At 47.7% G+C, this 22,074-nt stretch overlaps 1 protein-coding gene across 1 annotated transcript in view; it reads right to left on the bottom strand.

The window, feature by feature from the left end:
• Positions 1–7,971: 7,971 nt before the first annotated feature.
• The window catches only part of MOGAT1 (monoacylglycerol O-acyltransferase 1), a 53,010-nt gene continuing 38,907 nt past the window's right edge, over positions 7,972–22,074 (bottom strand). The window contains exon 7 of the mRNA XM_041737631.1: positions 7,972–8,177. Within this exon, the coding sequence (XP_041593565.1) occupies positions 8,057–8,177 (121 nt within the window). The 3' untranslated portion in view covers positions 7,972–8,056. The remainder of the gene's footprint in view (positions 8,178–22,074) is intronic.

The raw sequence follows: 22,074 nt of genomic DNA, 5'->3' as shown, positions 1-22,074 counted from the left end.
GAGACTCGAAAGGATATTTGCACACCCATGTTCAAAGCCACGTAGTCACAGGAGCCAAAAGGTGGAAGCCACCCAAGTGCCAATGAAGGGGTGAATGGATAAACGAAATGTGCTATATCCACACGATGGCATTTTGTTCAGCCATCAAAAGGAATGAAGAATAGACACCTGTAGGCGGCCCGGGTGGGCCCAGCGGTTTAGCGCTGCCTTCCGCCCGGGGCGTGATCCTGGAGACCCGGGATCGAGTCCCACGTCGGGCTCCCTGCATGGAGCCTGCTTCTCCCTCTGCCTGTGTCTCTGCCTCTCTCTCTCTCTGTGTGTTTCTCATGAATGAATAAATAAAACATTTTAAAAAATGTTTTTAAAAAAAGAATAGACACCTGCTGCAATGTGGAGAAACCCGGAAAACGTCATGCTAAGCGAAATAAGCCAGACACGCAAGGACATTGTGTGATTACACTTGGATGAGGTACCTAGGGTAGGCCAATTGATGGGGACGGGAAGTAGTCTAGAGCTTTCCAGACGCTGAGCGAGTGGGAAGGAATTGGGGGTGGGGGTGGGGTTCTTCTTAATAGGTACAGAGTTTCTCTTTGGGGTAGTGAAGAGTTTCGGGGATATAGTGGTGATGCGTCCACAACACTGAGAATGTCATTAATGCCACTGAGTCGTACACTTAAAAATGGCTAAGTAACAGTTTTTGTGTTGTTTATTTTACCACAATTAAAAAGGAGCCTCGGGGGGTGCCTGGGCTGCTCTGTTGGTTGATAAACCTCTGCCTTCAGCTCAGATCATGATCCTGGGGTCCTGGGATCGAGCCCACCTTGGGCTCCCTGCTCAGCAGGGAGTGTTTCTCCCCCTCCCTCTGCCTCCCTGCATGCCCTGCCCTCCATGCACCCTCACACATTCCCTGTATCTCAAATAAATATATAAAACCTTAAAAAAAAAAAAAAACCCAAACAACAAGAAACCTAGAGTGTCTTCTCTCTTGTCCTACTTTCCTCTAGTCCCCTACCTGTCCCGCAGGACAGGCTGTAGGGGAAGGAGAACACAGATCTCCTGAACCGAAATGCTTTCAGAGCTCCAGGCAGACAACAGATAAGTGACATCAGCCCAGTCCTCACACTGGGAAGTACCTGGGATGCGGGTAAAATATAGAACCCTCTCTAGTGGGTACACCTACAACCCATCTCCTGACGATTGTGGGCATGCAGAAGTGGGCACCCAGGATTGCCAGGTTTTCTCATTTTTCGGAAGATGCTAGGAACTGGGATTTATAGGACAAAGTTTCCATGTAAAACCCTTGTGCCCACATAGACCTGGTCTGGGGAGCAGGTGTAGATGGAGGCCACCTGTTTGCTACTCCTGGTCTCCTGCCTGCTGACCCAACCCTGAGTGTGCAGCTGGTGTGCACACGAGAGGATCATCTGAGACAGGGAGGTGTATTTTCATGACGTGGATATATCGAAGTTCTCATACTGGATGACACGGAGCTCTTTATATATATTTTTAACAGCCGTCATTCTTATTTCCTATTAGGCTTTGCTGATAAAATGGGCAAGTAGGGTCCTGCCCCATTGCCACCATCCTTCCTGATCAGGAATCTACGACTGCGTTTCACAAGGGAGGTGAAGGAAAGTGTGCCGCGGAGCCTGCGGAGAGGCCAGTCAGCAGGAAAGAAAGGCAGCACGTGGGGAGGGGATGGAGGGGGAGAAAGACGAGAGGGGAAAAGGAGGGATGGAGAAAGATAAAGAAGAGAAAGAACTAGAAGATTCTGGAGTCGAGTGAATATTTATTAAACCTTAGTGTTGGTAGGTTCCGAATAAAGAGCTTTCCCAGACACGGTCTCAATTGTGACAAGGGCTTGGGAAGCAGAACTTCTCATCTCCAGTTTGCAGATAAAGAAAGAGAAGCTTCTGGAAGCTGCCTCTAGGGTTCTGGACACAGTGGAGGAGCAAGAGGGACCCCAGGTGCCTGCCCCACGGTAGATGGATGAGCGCAAGACAGAAAATGGGAGGATGGCAAGGCAGCCAAGGAAGCAGCATGTTCCTTGGAAGCTGAGGGCGTGTCACCAACTGCTGCTTTCCGGGTCCAAAAGCCAACTTCCTGCGGGATGACAATCAGCCCTGGGGACACCTGCCACCAGGACCTTCCCACCTGTGCGGGCCTCGATGCCTTTGGTTGGGTCCTACAGCCTAACCTCGTGTGAGAGACTCAGAGGGTTAAAGTCCACAGTCACAACCACAAGGGGTGTGGATGGTGTGCGGGTCCCCCGCAGCTCCTGGGGCGGGTGTCGGGCCGGAGGGACAGTCGGGGTCCTCTGGAGGCCCTGTCCCTGACGATGGGGCCTCAGGGTGGCTGTTCTCCTCCTCTGCCACCGGGGTCCTGGGGGTTGCTCCTCATGCTGACGCGGGGATCGGGGGTCTGCGGGCTGCTGAGAGCTGGAAGCTCGGGGTGAGAGGCGGCCCAGGGGAGTGGGTGACTGCCTGGGGCACCTGTTGTGTGCCAGGCAGCCCTACGGCTTCGCGGACATTTCTGCAGGGGACATTTCTGTACGCTACCCGTGACTAAGAGAAAAGGCTTCCTGGACGCTCCTCCCTGTGTTTTATTTATTTATTTTCAGATCTGTTTATCTGCAAGCGCGGGGGTGCAGGGTGAGGGGCAGGGGTGTCTGCAGTGGCGGCGGAGCAGAGCCCACAACCCAAGGTCGCCCGGAGCCCCACCGAGCTGGCCGCTTAGCGGACCCAGCCCCCCCCCCCCATTTCAAGGCTGGTCGCCGCCCCCTGTGCCCCAGGCCGACCTGCCAGGCGCCCCGACCCCGACCCCGGCCTTGTGGGGCCCTCTTGCCCTGCCCTGCCCAGGGACTCCAGCCTCCCCCGGCCTCCCCCGGCCTCGGTGCAGGAACCCCCTGGAGGCAGATGGGGCAGGCTTCCCGCTCCCCCCCCCCCCCCGCCATGGGCACTGGGGTAGTTTCCCTTCCCGCTGCACACAGCGGGCACTCGGCCTCAAGGTTCCCCAGAGGCCCCTCTGCAGGATGAGCCGTGACTTGCGTCTTCTTCATGCTCCTGGTCCCGGGGTCATAGCCCCAAACAAACCATCTGCACGCCGGTCCTCGGCTCAAGCTCCGCGGGGGACAGATGGGCCCGGTGACGGCCAGCGAGGCTACTTCCTCACCGCTGATACTACAGGGTAATCATTCCCCTGATGGCCTCACCAACTGGTCTTTATGCAGTCACGGTCAGGTGTTTCAGACCCTTGTTATGTCCATATAAAAAGATGGAAAAGAAGCACTGAAGAGAACTAGCTCTTAAACTTGAACATGCACCTTACAGAGCCAACCTAGGGTCTTGCTCACACACGCCGCCTGGCCCCACTTCCAGATTTGCCAATTCAGTAGCTCTGGGTGGGACCTGAGCGTCTGCATTAGCAGCAGTTTCCCAGGTGGCCCTTGGATCTCCCTGGAGAACCACCGCTCTAGAGCAGCACCATCCACTAGAACTTTCTGTGATGGTGGAAACGTTTTTATATCTGCACCATCCAGTAGGGTAGCTACTGTTGCGTGTGTCTGCTGAGCACTTGAAACGTGGCTAATGAGACTGAGGGACCTCATCTGTTTATTTAATTTAATCTTCATTCAATTTTTTAAAAGATTTTATTTATTTATCCATGAGAGACAGAGAGAGAGAGAGGCAGAGACACAGGCAGAGGGAGCAGCAGGCTCCATGCAGGGAGCCCGATGCGGGACTCGATCCTGGGACTCCAGGATCAGGCCCTGGGCTGAAGGCTGCAGCGGTAAACCGCTGAGCCACCTGGGCTGCCTTCATTCAATTTTAAACTCAAATACCCACATGTGGCTACAGTGTTGGGCAGCCCAGGAATAGGTTCTTGCTACTCCTAGCTGTGCTCTTGGCCCAGCATTGGCATTATTAGTAGCATGTTAGAAATGCACATTCTCAGGACGCCTGGGGGGCTCAGCAGTTGAGCGTCTGTCTTCATCTCAGGCCGTGGCCCCGGGGTCCTGGGATCGAGTCCTGCATCAGGCTCCCCACAGGGAGCCTGCTTCTCCTCTGCCTGTGTCTCTGCCTCTGTCTCATGAATAAATACATAAAATCTTTATAAAAAATTCATATTCTCAGGACTCACCTCAGACCTAATAAACGAGAATCTGCATTTTAACAAGAGGTCCGGGAGACACACATATGAACTCATTTAAGAAATAGTTGATTGGCAGGCATTATTTTCCCAGTGCTACATGAGATTTCCTACCCAACCATTAGGGGTGATGTGTTTGGACCTAGGCCTTTGCCGATATACTCAAGTTAAGATGAGGTCATTGGCATGGCCCCTAATCTGACTGGGGTCCTTGTAAGAAGAGGGACATCTAGACCGAGACATAGAGGGAGAACGCCATGGGATGACAGAGGCGGGGATCAGACCCAGGTCACCGCAGGTCAGGAAACACTGAGGATCACTGGCCGCCCACAGAAGCAGGAAGAAGCAAGGGAGGAGTCTCCCCTCCAGGCTGGGGAGGGAGCGTGGCGCTGCCGACACCTTGATCTGGGCCTTCTGGCCTCCCCGGCTGCGGAGCAATGAAATCTGTCCTCAGAAGGCGCCCAGTTCGTGGCACTCGGCTGTGGCGGCCCTGGTACACGCGCCCGCCCGCCGGAGCAGAGCCCTGAGTCTCTGAGCCCCGCGATCTCCGTCTGCGTGGAAGTGGGGCATGGTCCAGTTATCCCCTCTCCGACGCTACAGGGCAGGAGGGAGCGAGCGCGATCTCTGGGGAACCGACCTCCACGTGCTGTCAGTTTGACAGACAAGATGCAGTCGGAATATCTGAAGCTGCGCCCTAAATGCCCCGATTAAACAGCTATGCAAGGAGGCTGCTGAGCTGGGAGCCACAACCGTCCTCACCTTCACAGCTTGTGCTCACCGGTTCCTAGCACGTGCGCGTGGCACTTCTGCTTCAGGGATGGTAAATGCACAAGGACCGCGGCCACTAAAGAGAAATCGACTTTCCCCTGGGCACCCTCTGCCCCTTGATAACCTGACCTATCCGCCCCCCTACCCCTCCAGCCTGTCCCAGCAACTCCTGTCCAAGGCCACGAGTTCCACACTGTCCCGGTGATCTCAAGCTCAGCCGAGAGCGGACTCCCCCTGGCACCCAGGAGACGCCCCATCACGGCAGCTGGAGGAGCAGCTGAACGGATGGTGGAGGGTCCACGGACCAATGGGCCCACGCGCCCCCTCGGAGAGGCGGCCTTCCTGTATTAAAGAGGCCGGTGTGATGAGAACAAGGAGCTATTACTGATGGGGGGAGAAAAAAAAAAGAAAAAGGAAATGATTCGAGTCGCTTTGGCATTGCAGTGGCGGCGGGGGAGTTCCCTAACGGCGGCTTCGTAGTGTTTTTCTACTAGAGAATCGATCATTCGCGCCCTAGTGATGGAGCTTAAAAGAAATGCTTCCTTGGGCAAGGTCTGGAGGAAGAGTATTGCATTAAGAGATCAACAAAAGTTTTAAAATGTCGTGTCAAGTAGCAGACAATCCTGGAAATAAACCATTTAAGAGGTTTTAGAAGTCAGCAAAATGAGAGATGGAAAAGTGGGTCACTGACAAAACAATACTTATGTATTTGTTTATTTATCATTCTGCTCTTTTCTGCAGGGGAGCATAAAAATGATTTTTAAGAGAATGGGAGGATCTCTGACATTGCAGGAGCCACAGCAGTAAGTAAAGAAAGGCCTAGAATATGTATTCTGAGCGCCTGGATACTGGAGATGCCTGCCCTTGTAACACAAATATCCTTTTTTTTCCCCTTAAATAAAAGTGAAACATTCTGGGACGCCTTGGGGGGCTCAGCGGTTGAGTGTCTGCCTTCAGCTCAGGTCGTGACCCCCGGGGTCCCAGGATTGAGTCCCGCATCGGGCTCCCTGTAGGGAGCCTCCTTCTCCCTCTGCCTGTGTCTCTGCCTCTCTCTGTGTGTCTCTAATGAATAAATAAATAAAATCTTAAAAAAAAAAAAAAGCTAAACATTCCCTCAGTTAAGTGATGGATGGCTGGGTTGTTACTTCTACTTTCAGCAAGTTCATGGAGAGAAGTCAGTGAAGATGATCCGGAAGGGATGGGACCATCAGGTACATATAAAGTCCTTTCAGAAGTGCTCCAGAAAGTATATATTGGCAGAAAGTCAAAGCGGCCTAAAGCTAAGTATGTCCAAGTGCCTACATCCGTCACATCACTTTATCGTGTCAGGTGGGCCTTTTATCACCTCACATCATCACAGGAAGCAGGAGGGCAGCAGGGTAAGGCGTTTTGAGAGAAAGAGAGACCAGGATCACGGGGTTTCTATCACAACATGTTATAATTGTTCTATTTTATTGTTAGTTACATTGTTCATCTCTTACTAGGCCTGAGTCATCAATTAAACTCTATCGTAGGTGTCTATGCTCAGGAAAGGACAGTGTCTATTTAAGGTTTGGTACCATCTGCGGCTTCTGGCACCCACTGCAGGTTTTGGAACCCACGCCCTGAGGATGAGGGGGGACTACTGTGTAACCTACTGGCTCTGTTTCTCCGGAGAACCCTGATATATATGCAGATGTATATGAAACCTCCCTGGAAGGGCACACACCAGGTGGGTGGCTGAAAATAGAGATAAAGTTTTCACTGAGTATCCTTTAATGTTTAAAAATTTTGCTTGTTAGAAATAAACCACCTGCTCAAAACATGAAAAAATATAAAAGGAACATGTTCATTTAATAAAAGTTGCTATGTTCAGTTATTGGTTACTGTTTTGCATTGTGTTCCCATAAAGAATGTGTTGTTAAAATATACATTTCTGGAAATGCCAAAAAAAAAAAAAAAACCTCTCCAATTTAACAAACTTTTTTTTAGCTTTTTTTTAAAGATAATTTTAGACGTACAGAAAAGTTACCGGAAAGGTAGACAATTCCTGTATCCCCTTGACATTGTATATAAACGTAGTACTGCTACCCATGCCCCCAAATTAAGTGATACAATATCACTAACTAAGCTGAACAAAACTTTTTGTCAAAGTATTAACCTTAAAAAAAAAAAACAACAACAAAGTATTAACCTTGATGCTCCCTAAGCATTTAGAAATTTCTTAGCTGATGGAAAAAAAAAAATCCAGAGGTAAAAAACCAACCAGAGAGTTTCTTTTTTATTCTATTTTATTTTATTTTATTTTATTTTACTTTATTTTATTTTTTCCTGAGAGACAGAGAAAGAGTGGCAGAGACACAGGCAGAGGGAGAAGCAGGCTCCCTTCAGGGAGCCCGACGTGGGACTCGATTCCAGGACCCCGAGATCATGACTTGATCCTGAGCGTCTGAAGGCAGATGCTCAACCACGGAGCCACCCAGGGGCCCCCAAAATCAAACCTCTTAACCAACTCCTTGGAGTCACTCACAGGTGTTTCCTGAGCATCCACTGTGTCTCCAACACTGAGACAGACACAGAGAGCCCCACACTTAGTGGACATGAAAACTGGAAGGAACTTGGGGGATGACCTAATGTTGACTTCAATCCCTTCATTGTGTGCAGGAGGAAACTGATATTCAGAGGCTCAAACAGCTTGGCCACATGTCCCCAGTTTGCTAGTCACCGAGCTGGGATTACAGTCCCCATGTCCTAATTCCAGGTTCAGTCAGGAGCATTCACTTAAAAATAATAGGTGTGTTAATGGGAGATCGTGTCCTTACTCAATCGAGGACTATGGTTCCCTGTGACACAGTGTATTGTTCTGAAAGCTGCCCCTCCAGTGAACACTGATGAAACACCATTCTGTTTGTTGATGTTTTTTTCCTTCATTCAGTTCTCCATGCAACAATGGATCCCTTCTTAATTCTGCTTTATCAGTCAACAATGACTGATTTTTTTCATTCATTCAGCACCGTGAGGAGTGGCGATAGTATTCAGATATAGCCCTGACCTCAAAAAGCTAAAAATCTAGCAAAGGAAATGAGACAAGAGTCGCAAATGATTATGATGCGGGGTAGAGCTTGGTGATGCGATGTCATGAGGGTCCAGACGACTGAAGTCACGTCTGCGTGGGAGAAGGGAAAGCAGGAAAATATATTCTGACTTCACAAAGCTTCGGAGAAAGAACTTCTGCAGTTCGTGGAAATCGTTCAAGTCCTCCAATGCAAGTCTTCTGTTTACTAAAGAAACATAAACTCTAATGGAAAATCAGCAGTTTCCTTAAGAATCGCCCAAACAAACTGTCTTTAACCACAGGACACTTTTTTTTTTTTTTTTTAATTTATTGGCTGCTGAGGCTTTCTGAATGCTTAACCAATCCCCTGGGCAGATAAATATAACTGCAGCCTCACTGACCTCCGTCGTATCCATACTTACAGTAAGATTAAAGTACTTTAATTCTGTCCTCTCTACACTGAGAACCCTTCGTATTTTAAGCTGCCCACTGTAACCCTGCAAGGGCCTTTCTAGATGATGGCGTTATAGGATTTTAATGAGACTTGATAGTCTGAAATGCAATAAATGCCTTTTTCTAAAAAACAACAATGATGGGGATCCCTGGGTGGCGCAGCGGTTTGGCACCTGCCTTTGGCCCAGGGTGCGATCCTGGAGACCCAGGATCGAATCCCACATCGGGCTCCCGGTGCATGGAGCCTGCTTCTCCCTCTGCCTGTGTCTCTGCTTCTCTCTCTCTCTCTCTGTGACTATCATAAATAAATAAAAAAATTTTAAAAAAATGTTTAAAAAACAACAACAAAAACCTTTCAGGCATATTAAGTTACAATTTAGGTGTAGTAAAAATCACACTTTTTTGGTGTATTGTTCCATGATTTTTGAGAAAGGGGATGCTTTTGACTGCGATTCCCACCGTTAGATTAGCACAGTAAAGACGCGCAGAACCGAATGGAGAGGAGCAGGCCCGGAAGCAGTGTCCACGGGAAGCAAACACCTCAGCGCGCTCTTTACCTGCATCGTCTCCATCACGTGCGAGCCTGGGGGCTCCGGGGCTTAGCGCCGCCTCCGCCCAGGGCATGACCCCGGGTCCCGGGATCGAGTCCTGCCTGGGGCTCCCTGCGTGGAGCCTGCTTCTCTCTCTACCTGTGTCTCTGGCCCTCTCTCTGGGTCTCGCAGGAATAAGGAAATAAAGTCTTAAAAAAAAGAAAAAAGAAAAGAAAAGAAAAAAAGAAAAGAAAAGAAAGAAAAGAAAAAAGAAAAGAAAGAAAACAAAAGAAAACAAAAGAAAAGAAGAAAGAAAAGAAAGAAAAGAAAAAAAGAAAAGAAAAGAAAGAAAACAAAAGAAAAGAAAAGAAGAAAAAAAAGAAAAGAAAAGAAAGAAAAGAAAAGAAAAAAAGAAAAGAAAAGAAAGAAAAGAGGGATCCCTGGGTGGCGCAGCGGTTTGGCGCCTGCCTTTGGCCCGGGGCGCGATCCTGGAGACCCGGGATCGAGTCCCATATCAGGCTCCCAGTGCATGGAGCCTGCTTCTTCCTCCGCCTGTGTCTCTGCCTCTCTCTCTCTCTGTGACTATCATAAATAAATAAAAAATTAACAAAAAATTAAAGAAAAGAAAGAAAAGAAAAGAAAGAAAGAAAAGAAAGAAAACAAAAGAAAAGAAAATAAGAAAAAAAGAAAAGAAAAGAAAGAAAAGAAAAAAGAAAACAAAAGAAAGAAAACAAAAGAAAAGAAAAGAAAAGAAGAAAAAAAGAAAAGAAAGAAAGAAAACAAAAGAAAGAAAACAAAAGAAAAGAAAAGAAAAAAAGAAAAGAAAAGAAAGAAAAGAAAAGAAGAAAAAAAGAAAAGAAAAGAAAGAAAAGAAGAAAAAAAGAAAAGAAAAGAAAGAAAACAAAAGAAAAAGAAAAGAAAAGAAAAAGAAAAGAAAAAGAAAGAAAAGAAAAGAAAAGAAAAGAAAAAAAGAAAACAAAAGAAAGAAAAGAAAAGAAGAAAAAAAGAAAAGAAAAGAAAGAAAACAAAAGAAAAGAAAAGAAAAGAAAGAAAACAAAAGAAAAGCTAAGAAAGAAAACAAAAGAAAAGAAAAGAAGAAAGAAAAGAAGAAAAAAAGAAAAGAAAAGAAAGAAAACAAAAGAAAAAGAAAAGAAAAGAAAAAGAAAAGAAAAAGAAAGAAAAGAAAAGAAAAGAAAAGAAAAGAAAAGAAAAGAAAAGAAAAGAAAAGAAAAAAGACCAGATAAGACTCCCTCAGACGTCAGAGGGGAAGACCCCACTTGAAGTCCAGGCCTTGTCCACCGCAGACCCCGCAGGGAGCAGGCCCCAAGCCCCGAGGGTCTCTGGCCTCTGTCATTCAGGGGCTTAGGGATGCGGAGAAATTGGCTTCCCCGGTGCGGTGCGTGGAGGGAGGTGCGGACCCGCCTCCCTCCCTCGCAGAACCCGCCTCTGGGTTCACCGCAGGGCGCGGGGCGGGGTCTCGGACGAGCTGCCCCAGAAGTGGAAGAAACCAGGAGGCAGGCGGCTCGCGCGTGGGCAGGGCCGACTCCCCCCCCCCCCCCCCCGCGTGGACAGGCCCGGCTCCCCCCTCCCCCTCCCCCTCCCCGTGGCCCGAAGCGGGGCGGGGCTGCACCTGCTGCGGTCAGTGCAGGCGCCGCCCTGGGCTCTGCCCTCTCTGGTCCCCCCCACCCCGCCGCGGGGGCGACAGCGGAGCGGCCGGTGACCCTCGTGCCCACGCGGGCAGCCCCGCGGCCCCCACCGCCCAGCACGCCCAGTCCCATTGCCCACAGCCTCGGGGCGAAGTGGGACGCGAGCCTGGGGGCCGGGAGCCGCAGGGATACCCGCCTCTCCCCAGCAGCACAGCCCGAGCCCAGGCCTCGCTCCAGATCCCGACTCTGCTGGGACCCGCTCGTGTCTTTTGATTTTTTTCTATCGGGACTGCGCTCAGTCTGGCCATTCAGCACCCCCGCACTTTACTCTCTTTCACTGTCTATTTTTTTTTTTTTTTTTATGATAGTCATATAGAGAGAAAGAGAGAGGCAGAGACACAGGCAGAGGGAGAAGCAGGCTCCATGCACCGGGAGCCTGATGTGGGATTCGATCCCGGGTCTCCAGGATCGCGCCCTGGGCCAAAGGCAGGCGCCAAACCGCTGCGCCACCCAGGGATCCCTCACTGTCTATTTTTTAAACATTTTATTTATTTTTATTCACGAGAGACCCAGGCAGAGGGAGAAGCAGGCTCCTTGCAGGGAGCCGGACACGGGCCTCAATCCCGGGACCCCGGGGTCACGCCCTGAGCCAAAGGCAGAGGCTCAACCAGGAGCCCCCCAGGTGCCGGCCCTTTCACCGTTTAAAGCAGGTTTTAACCCAATAAACCAACAAGATATGATGCCATGTACATGGGGCCAGATTGGAATTTAGAGGAACACCTAATAGGCTTACCCCCTTTCTCATTTTGGCTACTTTGGGCCTATTTCTTAGGAGTTTGAGTTACAATGTCTTTCTCTTAGGCCTTTGAGTCCATAGCAGGTACTCAGCAAATGCTTGCTGATCACTCAAGGAAATCAGCAGATTTATCATCAGATAAAGTGAACACGGCCCAGACCCAGAGCGGGTGATTAACATCTAAAAATCAAGCTTAATTTACACGGTAAATTTCGTTTCGTAGCAGTTCAACGTTTTGCAGAGGCACAACATCTAACTTATCCAGGGACTCAGTTTCTACCGAGGATGAGGATTTGGAGACGGGATTAGTAACTACACAACGTCCTGCCCCGACCAGGAGCGGGAGCACCCACGGTCGCAGCGTGCAGAGGCTGCAGCTGGTTCCCCCGCACATCACACTCCGTGGCGCCCAGGGCAGGATTGTGTCCGTAGAGCACATTGGGGGCAAACGGGCAAGGCAGCCCAGGAGTCCGCACGGCCCGGGGATGCCAGCAGTCAGAGTCCTACCACCCCCGCCCGCCCCCTCTCCGCGAGCCCCAGGGATGGGGGACTCAGTGAGCCATCACACCTGCAATACCTGTGTGTCCCGGCACACCTCTTGAAAAGCTGTTGTTGACTTTCATACAAGTGTTCCAATGTAAGAGAGTGATCACATTGATGTGAGTGAATCATTTTGCCTTCCCTCGCTCAATTACTACAGGGACACTGTCTAATCACTGTGATTATATTATTATCTATAAAAAAAATACGACATACTTGGACCAATAAGGAAAACAGGAAAAATTTTGTTGCACAAAACAGAAAACTTGGCTCTTTTGCTCTGGCATAACCAGTTCACCTTGGCTTTTTTATTCTTGCGTAACAAGGAATTAGTTACTGGTATTGGTTTAACATTTGTTGCTGCGAGGGCATTGGATTGGAGCCTTCGGAACTTCCTTTGGCCTTGCTCTTGTGCTTACAAGACGGCCACAGAGGGCCCTGAAATGACATTATCCTGTCGCCCAAAGGCACCATGTGGAATCTCTCTTTCAACGCACCAACTCCTTATCAGGAAGAAAAGAACTTCCCAGAGGCCCCTAACTGGACCCCCCTATATTTCATTGGCCAGAACTGGAACACGTGGGCATTCTTAGCTTACAATAAGACAGAGAACGCAAGTGTCTGACCTGTTCAGTGATGTCAGGTGGAGACAGGGTCTTAAGAAGCCAGTCAGTAGCATCTGACTTACTGCTTCACAAAGCATTTCTGGTTATAGATTAAAGGGAGGGACACCCAGGTGTCTCAGTGGTTGAGCATCTGCCGTCCGCTCAGGGCATGACCCCGGGGTCCTAGGACTGAGTCCCACATCAGTGTCCCTGCAGGGAGCCTGCTTCTCCCCCTGCCTGTGTCTCTGCCTCTCTCTGTGTGTCTCATGAATAAATAAATAAATAATCTTTATAAATTAAATTAAATTAAATCACCAATATTATAAATCCTCCGTGCCCTTTGATCTCAAGTGTAAGATGATTCTAAAAAAAAAAAAAAAAAAGGAATTAAAGGGAAAAACAAGTCTTCATTTCCTAATATTATCCAAACAAAATGACTTCCTATTACTAAAATATATAAACAAATGTTAAAAAAAAAAAAAACAAAAAACCTGGAGCATCTATGATTTCTACAACATTGGCCAACCCTCTGTAGGTATTTGGCAGTTTAGTCTATAATGGTTTGCTCAGATTTCTTAATATTTTAAGAAATATATTTATTTATATATTTATTCTCACTTTCCCTCCTGAAAGTCCCTGGACTGTTTCAAATGCCTCATGTCTTAAGTCTGCAAGTTCCCTCATAAACTACCTTCCCCCCTACACCCCAGTCCATCTGTGTATCTTCTCATGAAATACTTCACATAGAAGCTTCTCATACATTTCCACCTCAATGTCTTGTGAAAACATAGTCTTTGAGATGAGATATTAATATTTTAATTATTTTAAGGTATATACAAACTATTTAATATTAAAACTAATAAAAGTCTTAGAATGTATTCTACTGTTATCACATGCATGGATTCACAAATCAAATCAGCGTGCCAAGTACTGGCTCATAATGAAAAGCAGCAGTCTTCTGCCTCACCTACCCCACTCTCCATTCCCACTTCTGGAGTCAATCATTTTCAGCTCAATTACCTTTTCCTTTGCGTATTTATACCTACATTTTAAATTACATGCTTTAAAAAAATTTTTTTTAAGATTTATTTATTTGAGAGAGAGAGATAGAGCATGAGCGAGGGGGAGTGGCAGAGGGAGAGGGAGAGGGAGAAGCAGACTCCCCACTGAGCAGAGAGCCCCACCTGGGTTCAATCTCAGGGCCCCAGGATCATGACCTGAGCCGAAGGCAGATGCGTAACTGACTGAGCCACCCAGGCGCCCCTCAATTACATGCTTAAATTGATATTTCTTGACTTTTTAACTTGAGACTTCATCTGCTGGCTCTCTTCTATGTAGTGTGAGGATCTGGCTCCCTCATAAATTCCTGTGCCTACTTTTGTCCTCGTCCCATCACGCTCTATAGCTAGGTCACTTTCTTTTTCCTAATACTCTTCTTTGCATAGCATTCTGTTCTTGTTTTATTATTACAAAATTTCCTCTCATCTCTCCAAAGGCATAAATGACCCTTTTCTGAAATTTTCTTCCACCAGTTTCCTCTCTCTCGTGTTCCTCATTTGTGAAATCTCCCATTGAAGCCTTTCCTGAAACGCCTTCATGATTCTTGAATGTTTGTTCAGTAACAAACGAAACATTTATTACTTTCACTTAAAGGCGACAGATTGGATCGCACTCATCTTTACTTCTTCGTGAAACTCCTCTGAAGTGAGAATAAAGGAATCAAAGTGGTGAAGAATCAAAGAGAACAGGGGAAGAGTCAGAGGAGAAAGTGATGTCAAAACGATTTGACAGCAGCTCTGTGTAAATAGTTTATTTATTCGCTCGTGGACCTCAGTATATTGTGGCAGATGGAGACCCACAGAAATTGGAATCCGTCAGTCTTCTTTCTTGGGTTGGTCGGTTTCCCCAAAGAGGAATCATCCATTCCCCTACTGGGGTGACAGGAAGCTGGCTGCTGTGGATGGTGGGAACCCGATGTGGGGAGGAGGGTGGGCATTCCCATTCAGAATGGAGGCTGTCGCTCAGTCTGCTTTAGGGCCACCTCACCACCCCACCCCTCTCTGTTGGGCCTGGTATTCCAGGGCTGAACATTTCTCTAGAATTTCCAAGAACAGAACTTGTGCTCTGCTCAGGTAGTGGGATGGACAAGCTGCTGGACTTAGGGCAGGGAACCTGAGAGTCTGTTCCTTAAAGAGATTCTTGGCGACTCTGGTTTTGATCCCCTCCACGCCCGGCTTCAGCCAGCTGGCGCCCTCCGTGGCGCGGCCTTCCCGAGATCCTGCAAACGAGAATCATTGCTCGGGACCAGGCTCTGCCCTCCTCTCTCTCTGGCCCCAAGATTCTGCTTTTTCTGCTGAGCCAAGCCACTTCCCACTTGCCCATCTGTTTTCCATTTTGCAAAATCGTTTTGACATCACTTGCTCCCCCGACTCCTCCCCTGTTCTCTTTGACTGTTCACCACTTTGATTCCTTTATTCTCACTTCAGAGGAGTTTCACGAAGAAGTAAAGAGTGTGATCCAATTCGTCACCTTTACGTGAAAGTAATAACCGTTTCACCCGTGGGCGTCCGATCGCAGCCGGGCACTGGCCCACCCAGCTACTCACCGTCCGTGTGAGGCTGTGTTTTTATTTTTATTTTTTTATTTTTTTATTTTTAAAAGGAAATTTTTTATTTTATTTTTTTTTAATTTTTTATTTATTTATGATAGTCACAGAGAGAGAGAGAGGCAGAGACACAGGCGGAGGAGGCTGTGTTTTTAGAAGCAAGAATTGGAGCTGTGGATGTACACCTTGGGAGGGACACCTGCGCTCCTAGCGTCCCCTGCGGCCGCTGTGCCGAATGACCAAGTTGCGGCCAATGTGATGATAATGGCAGTGACTGTGCGCTGGGAGCCTTGGCTTGAATGCCCCCGTGCCCTCATCTGTTCTCCCCGCGGGCTGGGATGTGGGGGGGCCCCTGCGGCTTCCACTGCACAAACAGGGACAACGCCCCAGGGGAGGGCAGGGCCACAAACGGGAGGAACTTTTTGCTTTTGCATAAGCACAGCCACCCTCCCCGACTGTTCACTCCGAACTGTCATGTGAGAAAGAAATTAATCTCTCCCTGCCTCGGTGGTTTGCGGGGGGTTTTGCTAAGGCAGCTTAGCCCTACTGGGCTGCGACCCTGCACAGTAGTTCCCAAGGCACGTCTATAAATAAGCCGCGTATCTACTGCCTGTGGTGGTGGAAAAAGCTGCAGCGTCCCAGACCAGGCTTTCCCAGATTCTGCTTCCATTTGTCTGGGGTAAGGTGCAGAAATCTGTTTTGTGGTTGTTGTTAACCACCTAGATTTTTCTGCTACATGGTCAAGACTATGAACCACTGACCTTGCCCAGTTTACCAGAAAACTACTTTCCCTGCTTTCCCGTGGCTTTTCCCATTTCTTATTCATGCCCTGACTCCTTTGTGAAAAGTCAAGTGTTAATGTTATCGTGGCCGATGATTATTTTTGTCTTCCTGGAATCCATTCACCTTGATTCCCTTGGAGAACCGCTTATCCTTTATTCTCTGTCCGTGGTTCAGCCAGCCAGCAGGCCCTGCTAGCTCTCCGTCTCTAGGGGAGCCCAGGCGAGGCAGCATATTCCAAACTCTTGACCACAGGATGTGTTCAGGGAGGGACACATGATCCAAGTCAATTCAATGAGACCCAATTCTAGGAAAAAGAGCAGTTCTTTTTCCCTTGGGAGTGCTGACCTGGTAAGGTGTGTGCCTGCAAGGGAGTCTGACAGTGAAGTCAACAGAGTGGAGACAAGAGAGAAGTGGAGCAAGATTGAGTCCTGATGATATCATTGGAGCATCTGGATCCATGCTGAATCCCTAGGCTCTTCAGCTACGTTACTCAAATTTCTCTAATTAGGAAGGAGACGGTGCTAATGCACATAAATGTATACAGTAGATATGTAATGAGATGCATATATATCTAGTCCATATATTATGCTTAGGCTGTATTCTATGTAGACGGGTCTACCTATATAATACTTTTATATACTTTTTTTAATACTTTTATTATATACTACGTATATAATACGTATATAATACGTATACGTATATTATACTTTTTTAATACTTTTATTATATACTACGTATATAATACATACACGCTCACTCAGCATAGTTATACATTTAATGATAAATAATTTTAAAAGTAAAGTTCAAAAGCGAATAGAATGTTTCTAAGGGAATAAAAAGGTAATGTTTTAGGAATAGTTTCAAAAAAGAACAATCATTAGGTCAACCTATCTAAGCTATCACTCTGTTTTAACTAGTATGTAGCATGGCATTATCTCTGAATTTTCACAAAGCTCAGACAGACAGATCTTTGAGCAATTATGCAAATGTTTGCATAACAGAGTCCATGACTTTCTGGTTACAGTTCTAGACTCCATTCTAAAGTTTGCTCATGTAGGTCTGATCCAGTTTTACAGTCATTAGAGGGCAATTTAAAACAAAATATGTAGAAATATATAAAGATCTCCTGGGTATCAGCAATACAGATTTTCTGAGTTAAAGGCATCTGGTAGGTTTAATGTGTTCATGACAAAGAACATTTGGAAGTAAAGTTTGCTTGCTGACCTCAGGAAAATTAAGGTTTGGCTTGGTAGTTTGAGCTTCTCATCACTTTCCACTACTCTACATTCCAGGTACAGAGTGTATTTGCGGCAGCACTATGGTGTGCCCCCCAAAACCATCCTCACCCTCCTCTGGGATCCGCAAACCAAATCGGGTCAGCCTTCTGTTTTTATATAGCCTGTGAACTGGGAATGGTTTTAGCTTTCCATGGTTGAAGAGTTTAAATGGCTAAAGAAAAAAGGATCAAAGGAAGAATATTTCATGAAAATTACATGAAATTCAAAACTCCATGTCCATAAATAAAGTTTTACTGGAGCACTGCCACATTCATTCATCTACAGTTATCTACGGCTACTTTTGCACTATAATGAAGCTGCGTAGTTATTGGGTAAGATGCTTGCTGTCCTAGTCTTGACTGAAAGAGTTTGCTGACCCCCGAGAGGATGGAAAGTCAGTAGGTACTTTACGAGCCATATCTGTAGATGGGGGCGGGGGGGGATCCAGGGGACCCCTTTCTGATCAATGAGATGTCAAGCAAAGCTTGCCAGAGGGATTATAGGAAGGACAGCAAGGTTTCTAATACAGTAGAGTGGACACCTTTGTCCTTCCTGCCTTACACATACATGTAGCATCTGGAGGTGTGGTGGTATTTTTTGCCTCCACACAAGCATGAAGTTGACATTTCTACCTGCTACCTTCCTGGCTAGGTTGGTTGAAGATCTAGTGGTTTTTGGAGTCTCTGCAGCTGGAATTGATTTGAAGCAATCTAGAGTTTTTCTAAACCTACTCTCAGGAATAGTCACTGTGGAAAGAATAATTCAGACAAATGCTTCTCATGGGAAACTTTCTGTTCCTTAAGGACTTTGATCACGGTCACGTAACCCCGGACTCCAACTGAGGGTCTCAGCCTCAGTTAAGTCGGCCAAGGTACTTGGAGAGGGGAAGATACAAAAACAAGCCTAAAAATTGTGTTTTGAGGTTAAATGTGCTCATTTAACTTTTGCAAAGATGCAAAAGTATCCATGATGGCTCATTTCTACTACTCAATGGATGTTCTGTGTAGGAAAGATGATTTTTATCCTTGTAAGTGAATACTCAGAATTTTATATTCTTTTTTTAAAAAAGATTTATTTTTATTTTTTAATTTATTTTTGTTTTGTATATATTTTTTTATTGGAGTTTGATTGCCAACATATTACTCAGCCATTAGAAACGACAAATACCCACCATTTGCTTCAACGTGGATGGAACTGGAGGGGATTATGCTGAGTGAAGTAAGTCAATCGGAGAAGGACAAACGTTATATGGTCTCATTCATTTGGGGAATATAAAAAAAGGTTTTATTTCAGAGAGAGAGAGCACATGAGTGGGGGGTGGGGGCGGGGAGAAGCAGGCTCCACACTGAGCAGAGAGCCTGAGACGGGGCTCAATCCCAGGACCCCGGGATCACGACCTGAGCCAAAGGCAGATGCTCAACCACAGAGCCACCCAGGCACCCCTCCGGAGTATTTTTTAAATTTATTATTATTTTTATTTTTTAAAAGATTTTATTTACTCATGAGAGACACAAAGAGGGAGAGGCAGAGACACAGGCAGAGGGAGAAGCAGGCTCTATGCAGAGAGCCCGACATGGGACTCGATCCGAGGTCTCCAGGATCACGCCCCGGGGCTGAAGACAGGAGCTAAACCGCTGAGCCACCCAGGGATCCCCTGGAGCATTAAAAAAAAAAAAAAAAGCCTTCCTGTCATTCCTCCCAAAGGCAGACAGAGCTGCTAGCTGTGGCCTCAGCACGGGGGCCACGTGGCACTCTGCCTTCCTGCCAGGGGGTCCCCCTTTGCTTACATGGAGGGGCCTTCCCAGGACGGGAGCTGTCACTTAAAAGCAGGAATGTCCGGAGGCCCACTGTGCCCAGTTGGTCACCTTGTCCCGACTCCTGTGCCGGTGCTCACCTTCCGCCGGTGCTTCCCTGAGTCTTACCTGTTCTGCAAGCCAGGCCGAGGCTCGTGCTCCCACAGCTCCTCCCAGACGCCCTGCTCGTGCATCTCTTCCCAGGGCCAAAGCTCCAGGCTGGTGCTGCTCTTGTGACACTCGTGCCCCCCTCCCCCCCCAGTGAGTCCTCTAACTCTGGACGGGCCAGCTGAGGCCTGGGTGTCGCCCACCAGCGCCCAGACTTCTTGCCTTGAGTGGCAGGAACCCGCCTCGCACCCGGGCCTCTCCCCCCAGGATCCCCGAATCCCCGGAGGCGCGGGAAATGCCAACTGAGTCTGCGAACCGCAAACAAAGCTGAAAGTGACTCTTCGGTGGACTCTTGCCAAGGAATCTGGCGGACACCGTCCCTGATGGAGGCCCGTGAAGGAGCAGAAACACCCCCACCCCGAGGCAGGGGCGGCACCCCGGGAGCCGGAGCCCCGGGCAGGGGAAATCACAGGCTGGATGGAAGAGAAGTTTCTCCTTTGAAATAGCGGCCCCGGGGCAGTCTCTAAGCCTATCAAGATGCGGCAAAGGAAACCTCCGGGCCATGAAGTCAGGCCAAAAGGATGTGGTGAGAGCTTCAGAGCGAATCCAAAGTTCAGCGTCTCCAGCTCCTTCTGCAAACGGTTTTCTCCGGCCACAGCTGACCAGCAGGGCAGGCTGCTTTGCACAAATCCTGTCCTCTAACACCCAAGGGCAGCTTTGTGGCCAAATCATCCTGGTGGTTTGCGGAACCCTCGACAGGAATAGTGGAAACACAGCCCGAGGTCATGATGCGCCCCCAGACTTGGGCAGACCCGACGCCCCGACCACTGTGTCCATTTGCCTATTTGATCTTTGGATCCTGCCTGTGTCACCTGTCAACCTGCCACAGTAGTGGGGGCAGAGGGGCTCCCAGGGGCTCCCACCGTTTCCAGCCAAGATGGTCAACGGTCTAGCTGTCTAGGCGACAGTGGAGTCACGGCGGTAATCAGGTGACAGCAAAGACCCTAGTCATGGTGGCCTGATGGGCTCAGAAAAGGTCAGACTTATTTTTTTTTTTTTAGATTTGTATTTATTTATGAGAGACACACACAGAGAGAAGCAGGCTCCCTATGGGGAGCCCGATGCAGGACTCGATCCCAGGACCCCGGGGTCACGTCCTGAGCTGAAGGCAGACGCTCAACCGCTAAGCTCCCCAGGCGTCCTGAAAAGTTCTGGATTCTACTGCAGGAACCACTCCTTCGCATCCCAAGAAGGGGCCCCCAAGAGGACATAACCTTCCTTCCGCAGAATACCATTCCCGAGATAATCTCTCCCCCAGGCAGCACCAGATGTGCTCCTCTCATCGGTTACCGAGCAGAAGACGCCCTGGGACAGGGGCACATGGTGGGGTGGAACGAGAAAGGTCCTTGAACTTCAAGTGTACAAAGGGAAGACATCGGCCCTTCTGTTCTGCTGTCCTGCCTCCTCCCTGCAGGGTCCCCGCTTCCTTTCAACTTTTCCCACCTTTCGTTGTCCTTGATCTTCCCTCTGCTGGAAAGTGAGAGTTCCTTCACTACTCCCTGCAATTCAATTCCTCCCTTCACTTCCTTTTATTTTCCTTTTTCCTGGATTGTGGATAAAACAGAAGCCACTGGGGAGAGACAAAGCTAAATTATAAAAGAAGGTAGAAAAGGGAGGAGGCATGTGGGTGAATGTCTCACCAAGGTCACCCGTGCTTGAGCCGGTCACCTCTCCCTCTGGAACTGCGGTTAAGGCTTGGATAGGCTCAGGACGCCTGGGGGGATTATGGGGGGGATCAGTGGTTGAGCGCCTGCCTTCGGCTCAGGGCGTGACCCCGGGGTCCCGGGATCGAGTCCCCCATTGGGTTCCCCGCAGGGAGCCTGCTTCACCCTCTGCCTGTGTCTCTGCCTCTCTCTGTGAGTCTCTCACGAAAAAATGAATAAAATCTTAAAAAAAAAAAAAAAAAAAAAAGGCCTGGATAGGCTCGTGTCCTGGTTTGAAACACTGTGCTGCTTCCTGTGGACACATCACACAGTGTCACTGTCACATCTCCTGCACTTATTTGCAATAATAATGGCACTAGGTTCAATCCCCTGTACATTATTCAAATTATAAAATCTAATTCATCTTTAAAAGTATAGCTATTTCCCAAATGAATCACATTTGCTTTTCCCCCCAGCAATTTAAATTTTCCTTCATTTGAGTATTATTTCAATAACAGCAATGCAGATGCATCTATGTATCAATGTCTCTGTATGTGTACTATATAGATGCTTCTGCAAGTCCCACTCAAGTTATTTGATATGACGTAACATTCTACATTTACAGTTTCAATGTTATTTTAACATTAACATTTCAAGTTATTTTAAAGTTAAGTGAATTTGGGGATCCCTGGGTGGCTCAGCAGTTAAGTGCCTGCCTTCAGCCCACGGGGTGATCCTGGAGTCCTGGGATTTGAGTCCCATGTCGGGCTCCCTGCAGGGAGCCCGCCTCTCCCTCTCTCTGTGTCTCTCATGAGTAAATAAATCTTTAAAAAAATAAATAAAAATAAAGTTAAGTGAACTTGAAATGACAAATCATATGATCCTGCTCTCACGGAGTCAAGCAATCTAGGCGTGACCATGGCATTCCTTTACTTCAGCGTTATGCATTAATGTCATGCCAGGTCAAACGAAACATCACATTTCCTTCCCATCTAGAGGTTTTAAAGATGTTGATGAACTGGAGAAGGCCGGCAAGGAGATGCAAACCGAAGACGGTTCTTCCTAAATTTGGAAGATTATACGATGATTGTTTCATAAAGACGACTTTTAAGAGGTGTGTGGGAACATGCACATACATGTACATGTGTAAGAAAGAAAATGAATAAAAAAATATGGTTTGGAGAAACCATGTTTCTCCAGCTGATGCTTCATGCAGTAACAGCTACCAAAAAAATATACATACACATATATATCAAAAGTCAAAACTTTTAGCTAAACAGTGTT

The sequence above is a fragment of the Vulpes lagopus genome, chromosome 22, assembly GCF_018345385.1.
Source record: "Vulpes lagopus strain Blue_001 chromosome 22, ASM1834538v1, whole genome shotgun sequence".
NCBI classification, from domain to species: Eukaryota; Metazoa; Chordata; class Mammalia; order Carnivora; family Canidae; genus Vulpes; species Vulpes lagopus.
Note: the sequence above shows the minus strand (reverse complement) of the source record. Positions and strands in the feature narration are given on the sequence as shown.